The following is a 15,318-nucleotide window of genomic DNA, read 5'->3' on the forward strand; positions in this document are numbered from 1 at the left end:
CTTCTGGATTTAAATCTTGCTATTTCATGGAGGTTTATAGGATGAGTATCATGAGCAGAATGAAGAGTCTTACTTATCATTCTGCTAATGTAGTCATGTACACTGATTGAGTACATGATTTTTCAGATTGTACATTGAGTACATAATTTTTCAGATTGAGTTTGATCAGTTGCAAGTAGGAAAAATAAATATCTGCTTCTGCACATAAGCAAAAATGGGACAGTAGTTCTGGCAACAAATATTCTTAAGCATGAGAGACAGTACACAACAGAGGACGCTACCAGTAAATCAGGATTTTGACATCAGGCAAATAATTACTGAGAATAGTTCTCCTCTGAACACTTATCAGGAGGATCTATTTGGTTTCTTAATATACTGTGGAGACGAGGTCGAGTAAAAAGATCTGATATTTCAATACCTCCCTCACAACTGAAGCTCTTGACTGGCGGTTTGCAAAGGTGAATGGCAAATTCTGCTTATCTCAGGGTGTTTATGGTGCTGGTTGCAATATTAATTTCCTTCAAATACAAATGTGGATACCATGAGATATTTCTTTATGCTTGTGGGATCTCATTTCTGTTTTCACTTTTGGACATGTGATTTGGCCATATACAAAGTGAAGATTGAAATTTTTACTTCTTAAAATGATGAGGTAACAAGGTGTTATAGGTATATAAGGCTTTATATTGCTTTTTATTTTCTGAAGAACTGCATTGTCAGTTTGTATTTGGTCCATTCAACTGATTTTAATTAACTTGTCTGAGTCTGCATTTGAAAAATTTAAGGATCTCTTGGATCCAGTGTGTAAAAAATTTAACAAACAGCAGCAGGAAGATAAGTCCTCCAAAAGATTTTCTCCCTTGGCTTGTTATGATATTGTCAACAGCTCTTGATGGAATTACTTTCTTACATCTTGTTTTAGCCCATGGACTGCTTAAAAGATAATTAAATGTAGATGCTGTGTGTCTGCCTCATGTAAAAAAACTCCTGTACTTTACAGAAATAAAATATCTTCCTTGTTGGATATTTATCGTTTTATTCGAGTAACGCTTGCCTAAATTCCATTTTGCAAAATTTTTTCTGATTGTTGATACATTCTATTATGAATTTAGAGCTAGTTAATGACTTTCTGCTACCCCTATCATGTCAGATTAAGTGTTGTATTCATAAATAAGTGGAAACCAGAAGGGGTTCTTATTCAGATCCTGAGGTATGGGTGTGCAGTTTTACAAGGTATGTGTAATTATCTCAAGAAATGTAAATCTTCCATCCATTCATTTTTTTATCCCTGCAGGCACTAGAACTAAATTATTTCTTAAAGCTTAGAAGAATATGGAAATTCACTGACCTTGCAAAAATGCACTTTGCGCTAATTGTGCTCTTGGGCTAGCAGTAATTTCTGTAGTAGGATATAATTTTCTAATTGGATCATCTTATAAAAAAATTTCCAACATGAAATAAAAAATCCTTCCAAAGTGATACTGCATGAAAGCAGATGCATGAATGCATTTCTATTCTTTTTAATTGTAAACAATTTTCCTTAGAATATGCTGAGTGCATCCATTTTGAAATGTGCATGATTTTCTATCTATCATGATTTTCTATCTTCAAATTAATTCAGGATTAATGCTTCAAAGGTTGCCTTGTTTGGGTATGACAGGTAATGCATTACACTTGCTGAGGAAAAAGGGGTGAAGTAGGAGTTGAACTGGCTATGTTTTCATTTAGCTATGAGCATAGAATAGCTATAATGAAATTTATAGCTCCTTCAAGTTTCTGGTTTGATTCAGGACCTGGGCTTTGGCTCTCACAGTCTGTGGAATGAAGCAAAGTATTGATTTTATGAACTCTGTGCCATCTTGAATCTGCCTGTGAAGGGTCAGTGTGGCTGTTTCATGAATAATGAGCAGCTGAGATCACAGTAGAAGATTTAAAAAGGATTAATTTATGTGGAATTGAACTTTGAAGGAGAAACTTTGCCAGTTGATATATTGGCAACTCAGTTAGTGAGGAATTGCTTTAAGTAAAACCGTCCAATTATTTTCTCATCTTTTCATCTTAATAAGCTAAGAGATCATTTCAGTTCTCAAAAGTCAATTAGAGGAGTAACTATAAAGTCTTTATATTAGGCTGAATTCTGCCTTACTCTCCTGAGACATGACCTGAAATATGGGTGTCGGAGAGGAGAGTTCATGAGCAGCGTGGGATGCATGTTAATATTCACTTCACTGGTGTGCTGTAGAGAAGCAATGTCCACCTCCATGGAGTGTGTTGTGGAGGCTGATTTTGCAGTGTGTTCCCTGTTTTATGGATTTTATGTGTGTAGAACTAGCTTAAGCACTGACTGATGGTCCAGGAGTTCCATCTTCCATTTGCAGGGTTTAACTTGTATGAATATAGTAAGTAAAGGTGTACTAAGTTCAGGCTTTCTACTGTGGGCATATAGTTTAAGTCCTTTACTTTGCTGTTATCTCTCCAGTCTTTCCTGCTTATGCTTTGGATGTACCTGCCTTTGTTTGTTAACTACCTAGGTGATTAAACGCCAGCATTTGATTTCCTCACTCCTATTTAATGTAAATGCCTTGCACGTCACTGACACAAATTGTGTTACACTCCAGGTAACCATTCACCTCACAGGTGGCTAAATTTAGGGATTTTGTATTTTTAGTGCACTGTAGGGTAATTTAAATAAGTATCCAATGTAACTGAGGGTGTCCCAGTCCTAGCCACTGCAGTAGACTAATATACTTGCGTCTTCTTTGGAAACCATGGAAGGAGGTTATACTAATCAAAGAAATTGGTAGTGTTTCTCATACCTCTACTGTTTCTATGAAAAATTGTTAGATGACATCCAAAGGTCTAAGAGAGAGACAGGGAGACCTGCATCGTCTCTGGATTCATTGACATAAAACAAACAGCTGAGTGAAGCCAGAGAAAGGGGTAACACCTCACAGCTCACCACTGATCTGCTCTTAGTATGGATTTGTAGATCCTCAAACACACATCCAGAAGTCAAGTTTCTGTTTAGCCCTAAATGTTGTTCTTTTTTCATGATCTCAGGTGTCTCATTTGTCCTCTAAAACCATTCTACCTTGCTGCCTTCATATGTCTGATGACCTGCTTGTGAAAAGCTTTTTCGTTTGCATACTTAGGCCACTTTGGCTGGAGGTGTGCTCAAAAATTAATGAAGTATGCCAATGTTGAAACAAATCCTAAGAATCAGCTCAGCTTATCAGTATGATGGACTTCAGTGAGCTGGCGAGTTTAAGGGCTCATAGGAAAATGCTGGAAGTAGAAACAGAAAGGGGGGAAGGAGCAATGATTGTGGTTGGGTGCTCTGTCATGTCTTGTCTGCAATTAGACCGCTTTAATATTCTGAGACAAGTACTTTGAAAGGAGAATATTTTAGGTATCCATGGAGCTAATACCTATTGTCAATACCACTTCCTCTTGTAATGTACCTTCAGAATTCATTGCTTTCCTAAAGCAGTGCATTTTGTATTTTCAGTCATCATGCAAAAATCTAGAAAAATGTGTTGCATATTTTCTGCAGGTCCTTATTATGTAGGCTACAGTCAAATTGCAACTTTGCCCTAGAGTTCTATTGCTTACCCACCTGCTATGTGAAATAATGTCTTATTTAGTAAAAAATATTCCTTATTTGGTTCATAGACATCAGCATGTGAACTCAGAAAAAAACCCAGATTCTTGCAGAAAGAAAACAAAAAAGTTTCATGGGCACAGCTGAATGCAACTTATCTTTCTGTTTGAGGGAATACTTGTTGGAATGTGTTTATAATCTTTGTTCAGCTCTACATACTGATGTTAAGTACTGGGTATTTTGACTTCAGACACCTTGCTATTTCCAGAACAACTATGTGGTAGGGAGGTCAATGAGAGGATTATTATGAGATCTTTTCAGTACAAGCACACACTAATGAAAGTGAGACAAAGAGTGACAGTGGAAACTAACCAATTGTGTAGATAGCAAGTTCTGCACTTCTCAACTTTATGGAGCATTTGACATGATCAAGGAGTCGAAACTTTGCTTGAAGCATTTGGAGCAATTTGTGGAGCTCTAGGATGTGTACAATATTCATAGCCACCTTCCTGATTATGGACAATGTGGAAGTCTTCTCCAGCAGAAGTATTATTACTGGGCAAAGTCAGAGAGCATGAGGTGTGTTTCTGGATGAAGGCTGTAGCACAGTGATCATCAGTCTAACCAGGGTATGGGAGAGAAGCCACTCTTTGATACCTATCACATGGTTGGGCACACTTGTTCTAGCTCCCAAGGTAGAGGGACATTCCTATTGCTGTACAGCTTCCCTGTTCAGATTCTGTGTGAACAGAACTTAATGAGGTTGCAGAAGCACTCAGAAGTAACAAAAGGGTGGCCTTTGTAACCTTAAGTCAGATTTCTTGTGCATATATATTTTTGGACAATCATCTTTGGACAATCATGGCTGCTCAACAACATCCCCAGTCTCTAGATTACTTATTTTTTATAATGTGTAGATTGAGAGTACTCACTTTTAATGCAGTTAATTTGGCATTTTGTGTATTCCTTGTTATTTATCATAATAATAGCCACTCATTTTATTTATCATCTGCCATTTGAAATTTTTTGCATTTAAGATGCTTTCTAGTGCATTGTCTGAATATCCACAGAATCTTTTTTTCAAACTCATTTATGCATGTATTTTGTCCATTTTAGAGATGTAAAGCTGAGGTACCGGAATATTAAGGCCGAAAAAGAGCTGCTGGTTTTTGATGTGCAATTTGAGCTGATGGTAACATAAATTTTAAGATATCACTGCAGCTAACTGTAGATTCAAAGCACACATTTCCATGCATTATATCTTTACAAGTCAAATGCTAAGCTCTAAAGGAAACTAGAAGCTCTTTATTGGTGTCCAACTTATTAAAAAATGTTAAAGCAGTCACCTAATATCTTGCAGGTTGCAGGAAGTTTGGTACACTAGGGGCTTCAGTCGTGCTTCATATAGTCCCTTTTGTTACAGAACTTCCAACTTCTTTGAAAAATGACAGAAGGCATCTTGCTTTAATGCAAAATTCAGATTCATTCCTAAAGCAGACCTCTTACAAGTACTAAATTAATGAAGTGTTTCTAGAGAAAAAATACTATGTGTTTGTGTTATCAAAACCTGTGGTGTTTTATTATATTCACAGTGAGAGTAGTGGCTACTGGGCTCTGTTTGTTCCCTGTTTACTGATTTGAACCCAGACAGAGCAGAATGAGCTGAGCTGCTGAGAAAAAATCTCAGGCATATGCAAGCAGCGATTTTGAAGAGAATTATGAATTATCCAGATTTAAGACTATTTCTCTTAGAAATAGCAAACTGCATATCCTTAATGTGCAGATTATGGCTTGCTGAATATCAAAGTTCTTCTCTAGATCCTCTTAGTATTCAGAAGTTTCTGAATGAAAAGGTTGCCAGAACTTGTCAAAACAAGGCGCTTTTCTCTTGGCCTCACTCTCCCAGAAAGCTGAACAGCATTTGCTGACATTTTCTTTTAAAGAAATCAACCACAAGGCTGACAACAAACAAAAAGAAAAGCAGATTTTGCTAAAGCTGTAAGTAGCCAAAACGTGGTTTTTAAAAGTGAAGTGGTGTTAGGCATTAATAGGCAGCAGTACTAACCAAACCTGCCCTAGACTATCTAGGATGTGTGAAAAAGTCAAAAGTAAATGGAAGATAAAATAAAAATGAAAGATGAATCTTAGCCAGTATATTAAAAGCCTATATTAAGTCCCTTAGGTACAGTTTGACAATGAATATTGTTTTGTTGAGAGTTAGGAGGAACAAGAACTAAAATTATAGTTTGCTGCAGACTCCCCAGAATGGGTTTTCAATCTCAAAGTGATGCACATTTAATTTTATCAGATATTTTTGTCATGTATTTGCCAGTTTAAAGAATAAATTAATATGAATCATCAAGAATTTTTTCCAAATTGTAAATAAGACATTTTCATTATCCAAAAAATAACTATTTACTTGTCTGATGCTGTCTACACTTGGGAAAGAGGTCTGTAAGTGTAGAAACAGTGAGTACTGAAGGATAAAAAATTTAGCTGCATAAGCAAGTTAAAACAACTCTGGACAATGCACTAAAATAAGTACAAACAACAATTTTTGTTGCCAAAAGGGTGGCTGATATGGTCTGTTCTGCTGGAGTTTTCAATTTTTGCCATGTCTTTTCAAAAGGCTGCTACAAAGCATTAGTTCAAGTTGGAATCAGTTTCTCTAATAGTCCTTAGAAATATGCCAGAAGGAAAGAGGGTTTGGATATTCCTGTTTTTTACAGGCATACTGAATATTAGCAAAAATTTTGGTGTATGAAAGCCCCCAAATTTAGAAAACTTCTTGAGAATCTATCATAAGAGAAAAAAAAAATCCAGACAAATATAGTGATGACTCTGAAAGGTCAGAAGTGGAGGTGTCAAAATAATCTTTTGTATATCTTACAACATGGCCATGAGTATTCCCAGAACCCACTAATAATCCACTGATGAGTGAGGTGTGATGAATGTGAAACACCAGAGAAACCGTGATAGAAAGGAAACATGATTATAGTAATTTTTGCCTGAAAACTTCAGCTGTAAAGAATATAGTTTTATTTCATGAATCAACTGAACTATTTAGACTTTAGAAAATGTGAATCTTCTTACAGAGGAGCAGGAGCACAAGATTAAGTACCAAAAATTAAAATGGAATAGAATAACAAACATATATGGAGAAACAGGATGAAATGCTAATCCTGCTCCCTAGGATCTTAGGTAGACTCAGAAAACTGATGGTCAAATATTAGTTGACATGAATGTCATTAAAAGGTCATGTTGTTTCTGAAAGTACCTGATATATCTCATTTGGGATCTGCCTTATGATTTTTTTTAAATGTATCTTTTTATGAGAGAATATTATCTTTTCTAAAACGTAATCATATTTAATATCATTATGTTTTTATCCATCTTTAATGTTCTCAGTCTTTACACTATTCTAAAGGTATATTCTCATGTAGTACATAGCATTTGAATAACGACTTTTTAACATCAATGAAATTATGTATCACATTAGACTGGAAAATACAGAAAGCATAAGTGACTAGTGCTTCAGAGATGGTTCTTGGACGGATGTGGACAGCCTATAGTGTATGATATTACAATTTCATTATTAAATCACTTGTGTGTTTATTACCTGTAAATGTAGCAGAAGACATATTTATTTCTAGTCATTGTACTCAATGGTGGAAAGTGCAGCACTATAATAAACTCTTGCCCTCTGAAATATGTTTATCTTGTCAGTGAGCTGGCTTACTAATGTAATTCTCTACCTTTTGCTAAAGGAAGGTAATGCTTGCTGCAGTTGCTGTGATACAGGACTAGTGCACTGAACCTTCTGGTGCATCAGCATGCATTTTGTGCCATGCAGTTCACTGTCACTGCTGCTATCTCCTAAAACCCCAAATGTAAAATAAGGATTCAAGATATTTTCCTTGTTTGCTCTGAATGACTAGTAGTAATAGTACCGAGCTTTAATTTGACTGTGGGATTGGATTTTATTTTTTTTCTAAAAAGCAGCTCATGATGTAGGCTACAACAAGGATACTATGCATTCTATTGTGTTTTGGACTTTAACAGCATGTATAAACACCTAGCTTTGTCTTTCTAGAAGTTATATGTCTACAAGAGGCTTTATTGACTCTCTCTAGGAGAGTAAAAGACATAAAGGGGCACCTTCAGTGGACAGTTTATCTCACAAACCTGAGACATTTGAAGTCAGGGTGAATTACCTCCTAGAGGAGCCTGCTTTTTATACTGGTTAGAGAGGATATCTAAATAGGTTAAATGAGATACCTAACTTTTATATAGTTAAAACTGTAGGAGATGAATCCTGCTGCAAGTGATGAGGTAGTTTTTTTCAAACTTTTGGCCTGAGAATAATCCAAAAAAAGATTAACAGGTGATGTAGCAAAACTGGGAGTATCATGCTGTATGTGGCAATGAGGTAAAAGTCAAAATGTAATGACATAGAGAAGCAATTCTGTAGAGAAAGGTCTGAGTAACACAGATCAACCTCCCTTCCATAAAAAAGCAAGGCTTTTGTGAAAGTTGGTAATGACATTTGTGTAAGAGTAGCCTTTCTCTCATTTGCATCTTCTGCCTCAATCTCCCAAAGCAGAAGAGTTGACAGTCTGTGTTTCTTGAGAAATGTATAATGTGTTCTCTGTCAACTCCAGTGACTGTATTCTCATGGGTTCCTATTTTGATGACATTGCACCCACTGGACAAAGACTGAAGACAAGAAAATAAAACTTTTGGAAATACTGACTTCCTTCTGACAGTTAGTCTGCAGAAGAGATACTCCTTTTATTTTTTTGTAGCCTGGAAATTAATCAGGTGTTTTCCAACCTATTAATAATATTTTGGCTAACAATACCAGATCGGCTTAATAGATTTTCCTACCAGTGTACTGAATGTGATTGCAATGAAGCATGAAACAACCTGTTTTAATGACTTGCACTTAGACCTGATGTTAATTTTTTTAAAGACACACGCATCTTTCATTAATTGAACAAGCAGCCACTTGACTTTAAGAGAATCATTAATTTAAAAGTCTGAAAAATAACATTCATTGTACATTAAGTATTACTGAAAACTTTCTGGTAAATCTCTTGAAGAATAAGTAATCATGTCTATTGATTTTGAAATGCTTTCTGCCTATTGACACACAGTATGTAAAGTAGATGTGCTCCTTTCTCTGCAGCTGGGATGACAGCAGCTCAGTTAGCAGTGGCCTCAGTGACACTCTTGACAACCTCAGCACAGATGATTTGAATACGACCTCATCTGTCAGCTCTTATTCCAATATAACAGCCTCTTCAAGGAAGAACGCTCATGCCCAGGTGAGTAGCTTTTCATTGCTGTTTGTTGCAACACCCCACAAGCACGCAGAATAACAAAGGGAAAATTTACTATTGATGCCTTTGAAACAAATGAAATATTTGTATTTTATAAAGTCCTCTATTACACTTGCATCCCAGAAGCCCATGGATCCCACTGACCCAACCTTGAGCTGTGGGCTGACATCTGAAATTCTCTGCTCTCAGGGCACACACCACTGCTGAAGGTGCTGGTTGGCGAGACCCTGCTCTGCCCACCCTGGGGAGCCTCCATTGATCCAAGCCTCAGGAATTGCCCTTCTGTACCCTAACACAAAAACCCCACAGTATGATTGGATCTGTGATGGATGGATTTCTACTCACATCAACCCATTTGGAGTATCTCTTTCAACAGATAACACAATTTAAAATATGTTTTTGTCTTTTATGAGCTGAAACATACCAGGGAAGAAATACATAGGCTGTTCTGTCCTCCCAGAGGAGCCCACAGAAAGTAGAGTTTCTCTTCTCCCCAGCTAGGTCCAGGAATGAAAATCTCAATGCAAGCTGACAATGCATAGTATCAAAATAAAGTTCTGAGTAGCATACAGCCACAAACTATATACATAATACACGTGTGTGTGTGTGTGTGTGTGTGTGTATGTAAAGATCTCGTGCAAGGTATCTCAGTGCTTTTTTGCAGCTCCCCTCAAAATTGCAAGTAATGAAAAAGACAATACAGGCTGCTAGCAGGACTTGGTTCCCCCCCAAAAAGAAATAAAACCAGAAAAGTTTGTCCCAGCACAAAAGTATTCTTTGCTATGTCATCTGCTGTTTACAACCAGAGAACTTCAAGACTGAACACTCAGCACAGGAGAAGAGTGGTTGCTTCTGGTGATTTGATGTCAAATATTCAGAACACAAGACTGACATTTCTGATTCCATTTACTCTCCTGCAGCCAGCCAGTGTCTGCAATTCAGAGATCTGTTTTGTAGACATGCATTGCAGCAGACTTTGTGAGCAGGAGAAAAATACATATTTGTCATTCCCCAAAACAATAAGGAAATATAGTTACTTTTGGAATGAAAATTACTTTAATCTCCAGCAGGACAAGTATCAGAGCAATGTTGTAGTCTTGCAAAGATATTTACAGAAATGCCAGCATTCTTCAGGCCTTACAATTGCCTTTCCCACAAGATCAGGGTCTTCCATGGTTACTAACTGGAGATTAGACTCTTCCCTTTCACATCAACACTGACTGCCAGCTAGTTCTGGCTTGCTTGTTCCAATGCATCATCATCAGGACTGGGACATCTCAGGCTGACTATTTAACTCTTTGTAGGTTTTTGGAGTGATCTCATGTTCTAGCTGCTCTATAAGCCTCTGTTCTATTTGCAGGTTGTTCAGTGATAGACAGGGATGCCACACATGTTCAAATTTTACTTTCATTCCAGAGTTGCTTTATGTTATGAAGACTAGGAACAGACTTTTATCAGGTATGCCTTTACCAGGCAGATTAACCAGAACTCACTGTACTCCATGCTAGCTGGCAATCTCAGTCAGAAACTGAGATGAACAGAATATGCATTTTGCCAGCTGTTTTCCAGGTGTAAGACATGCTCATGCAACCCAGAGATCCCTTTCTTGGTATTTTTAAGTGATTGGAACAGTGAGAGCTGGCTATTGCCTGAGGCAGAAATTGCATATTTTGTTGCTGTTTTCTTATTAAAAGAGGATTAGTCACCATAATGGTGAAGAGAGGCTTTTAGAAAGTATTGTATTGCCATCTTTTGGAAATGATGAAGTTTGCTTTAAAAATGTGTAATTGTGTTTGCAGCCATTTGTCAAAAAAGTTCTGTGAGCATGTTATTACATGTTACACATGTTGTAACAATAACTGTAATGAAAACTCTTTTCTGAAGACCCTGCAATATTTTTTGTAGGTGTTTGCTTGGCCTTTTTTTCCCACTAATCCTTACCCAAAAACTGTGCTGGCTTCTGCAAAGCGCATATGAAATTATGGAAATGCAGATAGCTTTTGCATTTTGCACACCTCAAATGACAAATATGTAAACAGGAACTGATTAATCTGTATTAATCCTACTTATGACAACAGTGCCTGGGAAACAGCCACAGAGGGGTCTCCGTGGTGAAAGAGTTGTGACAGCACAGGATTATAAATAGTCCATCCCTGAATGTGATTCCACTTTGCAGCCTCTCTTAGGCTGGTGATACCTGAGAGCAGCACCATGTTTTTGCTGTTAAAGAGGCAGAGTCAAGTAGGACTGGTGAGATGGTAGTGTGCAAATAAGGCTTCAGGCTGAGGTCAGGAGTCTGCAGGAAAACACAGGAGGAAGAGTCACACCGAACAGCCTGTCAGCACAAAGAATGCCAGTCTTGTCAAACACAGAGGGTCGGATCAGTCTCCATCGTTTCTATTTAAACCACTTTCACAGCTTCTACACTGTCTGTTGGGCTGCTGCTTGCAGCACTCCCTTCCTTATCGACATGCCTCAGGGAAAGCAGGTGTCACAGGAGCGTTAAGTCCTCATTGGTGCATCTTCCACATGGGTCTGAGTTTCAGAGTAAGCATGAGCCAGATGGTTGCCTTCACACTGCTCATGGGTAGCACTCACATAAGCCTCTCTGCTGCTCTGCCAGCTGATATAGCTAGAGTGAGTCTCATGTTGGAAACAATTCATTTCTGTGGAGACAGACCAGTAGAATAGCCATCAGCTGTAGCTGAAGATGTTATCCTTGCTCACTGGTGGCACAGCATACTCTGTGCTGTTGGAGAAATATTCCTAATTCAATCAGTGGAAGGTTTGGAGAGGAAAAGGCAGGAAACCAGACTGAGGTGATTTTAGTAGTGTGTTTAGTAATTCCCTCATCCAAACTTTTAGTAAAACCTCCCAGCATAGTGATTCACTTCTGAAATTCAGACGGAGTTGATTAGAGTAAATTATGTTTCACTTCATTAAGATTTATCTGAAGGATAGGGATGAAATCTTTTGGAAAAAAAAAAAAAAGAGAAATGTGTTCCCCAAAAGGGTATGTTTTAAACTTTTGGAATGAGGATGCTAATGTTTTCAAAGGAAAGTTTCTGTGGCCCGTGCTGCAAATAAATCAGTATGCCTATTCTTCTCCCCTCCTGTGATTTAAGAAATCAGCAAATAATGAAGATGCCGGAACTGACCATTTCTCATGCAAATCTTTTGTAGCTGAAGACGGACTCAGAGAAGCGCTCAGTTACAGACAGCGAAACTTGGGGCAGCACTGAAGAATTGAAGAAACCAGAGGAAGACTTTGACAGCAGTGTAGACAGCAGTGGCAAGTGGAAAGGCCTTCCCTCAGGGCTGTCTGAAGAGTCAGAGAAGGGGGGGCAGAAAGCATCTGTCTCTATATCACAGACCGGATCTTGGAGAAGAGGTATGACTGCACAAGTAGGAACAACTCAGTCCAGGCACAAAGCAGGAACAAGCGCACTCAAGACCCCAGGTAGGAAACTTCTGTAGTTCAGATTACAGTACTGAAAATCAAAGCTTTATGCTTAGAATTCATCTACAAGTAGTAAGGAATCTTTAGTGTGCTAAAAATAATTGATGGATATTATATATTTGTAATAGACACAAGGAATTGGAAACATATTGATAGTTCCTCCCACAAATGACTGTAAGCCAATATTTTAATAATATACTAAATTGTTCATTTCTATAACTGTTAGTTTGCTGCACTGCATACTAATAATTTATTAATCACACATAAATGCATCCACAACAAAAACTGTGATTGCATTTTGTTGTTCTATCATTTGTGTATGTCAACTTCTATTAAGGAATACTTAAAAGTATTTTTGGATTCATCTATGCTCTGTTCTTGTTCTCTAGAAAACCTTACCTTTGATAATTGAACACATGCATAGAAATGGCCAAATATTAGAAACTGAGTCAAAAAGATTGAATATTCAAGTGACAATACTCAAGATTATATTTTTAGTTGTTTCTGAACTAAAACTGAATTCCCACATTCCAGATACTGTGGGTGTTCTAGAGACCACTGTTAAGAGAGAAAAAAAGTTGTAAAAACATGTCTTTTTACATGCTTTCAGTGCCAGATGCTTAATTTTGGAAGGCCTTTCAGAAGTAGTAACCACTTCTGCAGTTTAGTTTTGAAGCAAAAACTCCAAAGCTGGTGGAAGAGGCCATCTCATGCTAATCCGTCATTTTACTAGGGAAATATGGATTCTTTGTAGGACATTTTCTGGAGCTTTGTTATATCCTGACAAAATAGTACATAATCACGCTTCAACCCCCAGTTGTAAAGGCAACTAACAAAGATTTCCTCAGAATAAATTCAAATCCTTCATGAACCACTTTTGTTTCTTTGCAATTTAGAACTGCTGAACGTTGGTCAGACTCTGGTCTATAAGATCCCTGAGGAGTATTGCCATGGTCAGTGATCATATGGATACAGAAATTACACCCTTCTAATATCAAGTAAAAATGGAGATACCAAAAGGTTTACTGTATGCCAGGCTGTTTCCCACATCTGTTTAGCTGATGATGAACAGGCAGCCACTGTGCAACACAGAATTGAGGCCTTAATTTTTAAAGCATATACTAATGATCTGTATGTTTGCCAGGTCTGATCTGTATCATGGCATGTGTAGCATAAAATGTGCACTGGATAAAAACAGGAGTGGATTTAGTTCTGACTTGCAGGTGTTGCTCTTTGTTACATTTTAGTTTCTTAAGAGAAATTAGGTCACCCACTTCCAAACTTTCCATAATCACTTGACGAGTAAATTAAAAAATTTATGTGGAGTAGTTATTAAAAGTGAAATGGCATTTTTTATCTATTTGTAAAATAGGAAGAGGGTACTTTCTGTTAAAATAGAACATCTTATGTCAACTTTTCTGAATGTTACAGTAACATTACATAGAAATATATGTTATATAGTTATGTGCCTGTTCAAGACTGAAGATAACCTCTCAGAAAATCAAAAGTCTTGAGAAGATATCAAGGATATGACAAAGACTATATAACATGTGTAATTGATATTGTTATAAATCAAGAAGATTCATACCATGATAATGTAATCTCTCCTTGATAATTTCTGTAACAAAAAACAGAACAAACTTACTCATAAGCTAAACAAATGTAATCAGTGAAAACCAAAGAAGTCAATACGTACCAGTAATTTCTACATGCATAATTAATGTCATACTTTGGGAAATTTTAATTAGATGCAATGTTTTATTTTCAAGTATTATTTCTTTCATATAGAAATACTATTAACACAAAAAATAAGTCAAATAAAATTCCTTATAGTTCATTCAGGCTAATTTTCTACAGCTACGTTCTCCAGCTATATATGAAATTGCAAGTTCTCAGGGGAGTTTCAAGCTTTTAATACTTAATGCTTACCTGTAGTGTGTCATACATGCTACTGAAAGCTGATGGGAGACTGAAGGCCAAACTGGTCTGTTTTCTGTATTTTTTAATTTTGAAATTTTAATCATATAGTGTTGGAATTAGATATTGATACATTATAGCTTAAACACAAGTGACCTTTTCAAATGTACTTTTATTTAGGAAAAACCGATGATGCAAAAGCTTCAGAAAAAGTGAAAATTCCCCTTAAAGGAGCCTCCATACAGCGCTCTCCATCAGATGCAGGAAAAAGCAGTGGCGATGAAGGAAAAAAGCCTCCCTCTGGCATTGGGAGATCAACTGCTACAGGGTCATTTGGATTCAAAAAGTCTGGGTTGGGATCTTCTGCCATAATCACTACAAGTGGAGCAACCATCACAAGTGGGTCAGCAACTCTAGGAAAAATGCCCAAATCTTCAGCCATTGGTGGGAAGTCCAACGCAGGGAGGAAAACGAGCTTAGATGGCTCCCAAAACCAGGATGATGGCATCCTGCATGTGAGCTCAAAGACAACTCTGCAGTATCGAAGTTTGCCTCGCCCATCAAAATCCAGTGGCAGTGGGATCCCTGGCAGGGGCGGCCACCGCTCCAGCACCAGCAGCATCGACTCCAATGTGAGTAGCAAGTCTGCAGGTGCTGCTGCCACCAAACTGCGAGAGCCAAGCAAGATTGGGTCTGGGCGGTCCAGCCCTGTCACCATCAACCAGACAGACAAGGAAAAAGAGAAAGTGGCTGTGTCCGATTCTGAAAGTGTCTCACTGTCCAGTTCTCCTAAATCCAGCCCAACTTCGGCAAGCGCCTCTGGCACACCAGGGCTCAGACAGCCAGGATCCAAATACCCAGATATTGCTTCCCCTACATTTCGGAGGTTAGTACATTTCTATGATTTCCTGAAGTTGCAATATATAAAGCAGGTATTTTCAATGTGTTAAAGTACTGTGCAAAAAGCCTTTTTAGGGCATATTTTGTCACAAACAGAG

At 37.6% G+C, this 15,318-nt stretch overlaps 1 protein-coding gene across 5 annotated transcripts in view; it reads left to right on the forward strand.

Annotated features, from left to right (window-relative positions):
• NAV3 (neuron navigator 3) overlaps positions 1 to 15,318 on the forward strand; it is a 257,821-nt gene that overhangs the window by 182,024 nt on the left and 60,479 nt on the right. For all 5 annotated transcript variants that reach the window (XM_032687747.1, XM_032687746.1, XM_032687749.1 and 2 more), the window contains 3 exons: positions 8,790 to 8,928; positions 12,127 to 12,403; positions 14,501 to 15,206. In XM_032687747.1, coding sequence (XP_032543638.1) covers positions 8,790 to 8,928; positions 12,127 to 12,403; positions 14,501 to 15,206 — 1,122 coding nt within the window. The remainder of the gene's footprint in view (positions 1 to 8,789; positions 8,929 to 12,126; positions 12,404 to 14,500; positions 15,207 to 15,318) is intronic.

The sequence above is a fragment of the Chiroxiphia lanceolata genome, chromosome 5 (assembly GCF_009829145.1).
Source record: "Chiroxiphia lanceolata isolate bChiLan1 chromosome 5, bChiLan1.pri, whole genome shotgun sequence".
NCBI lineage: Eukaryota > Metazoa > Chordata > Aves > Passeriformes > Pipridae > Chiroxiphia > Chiroxiphia lanceolata.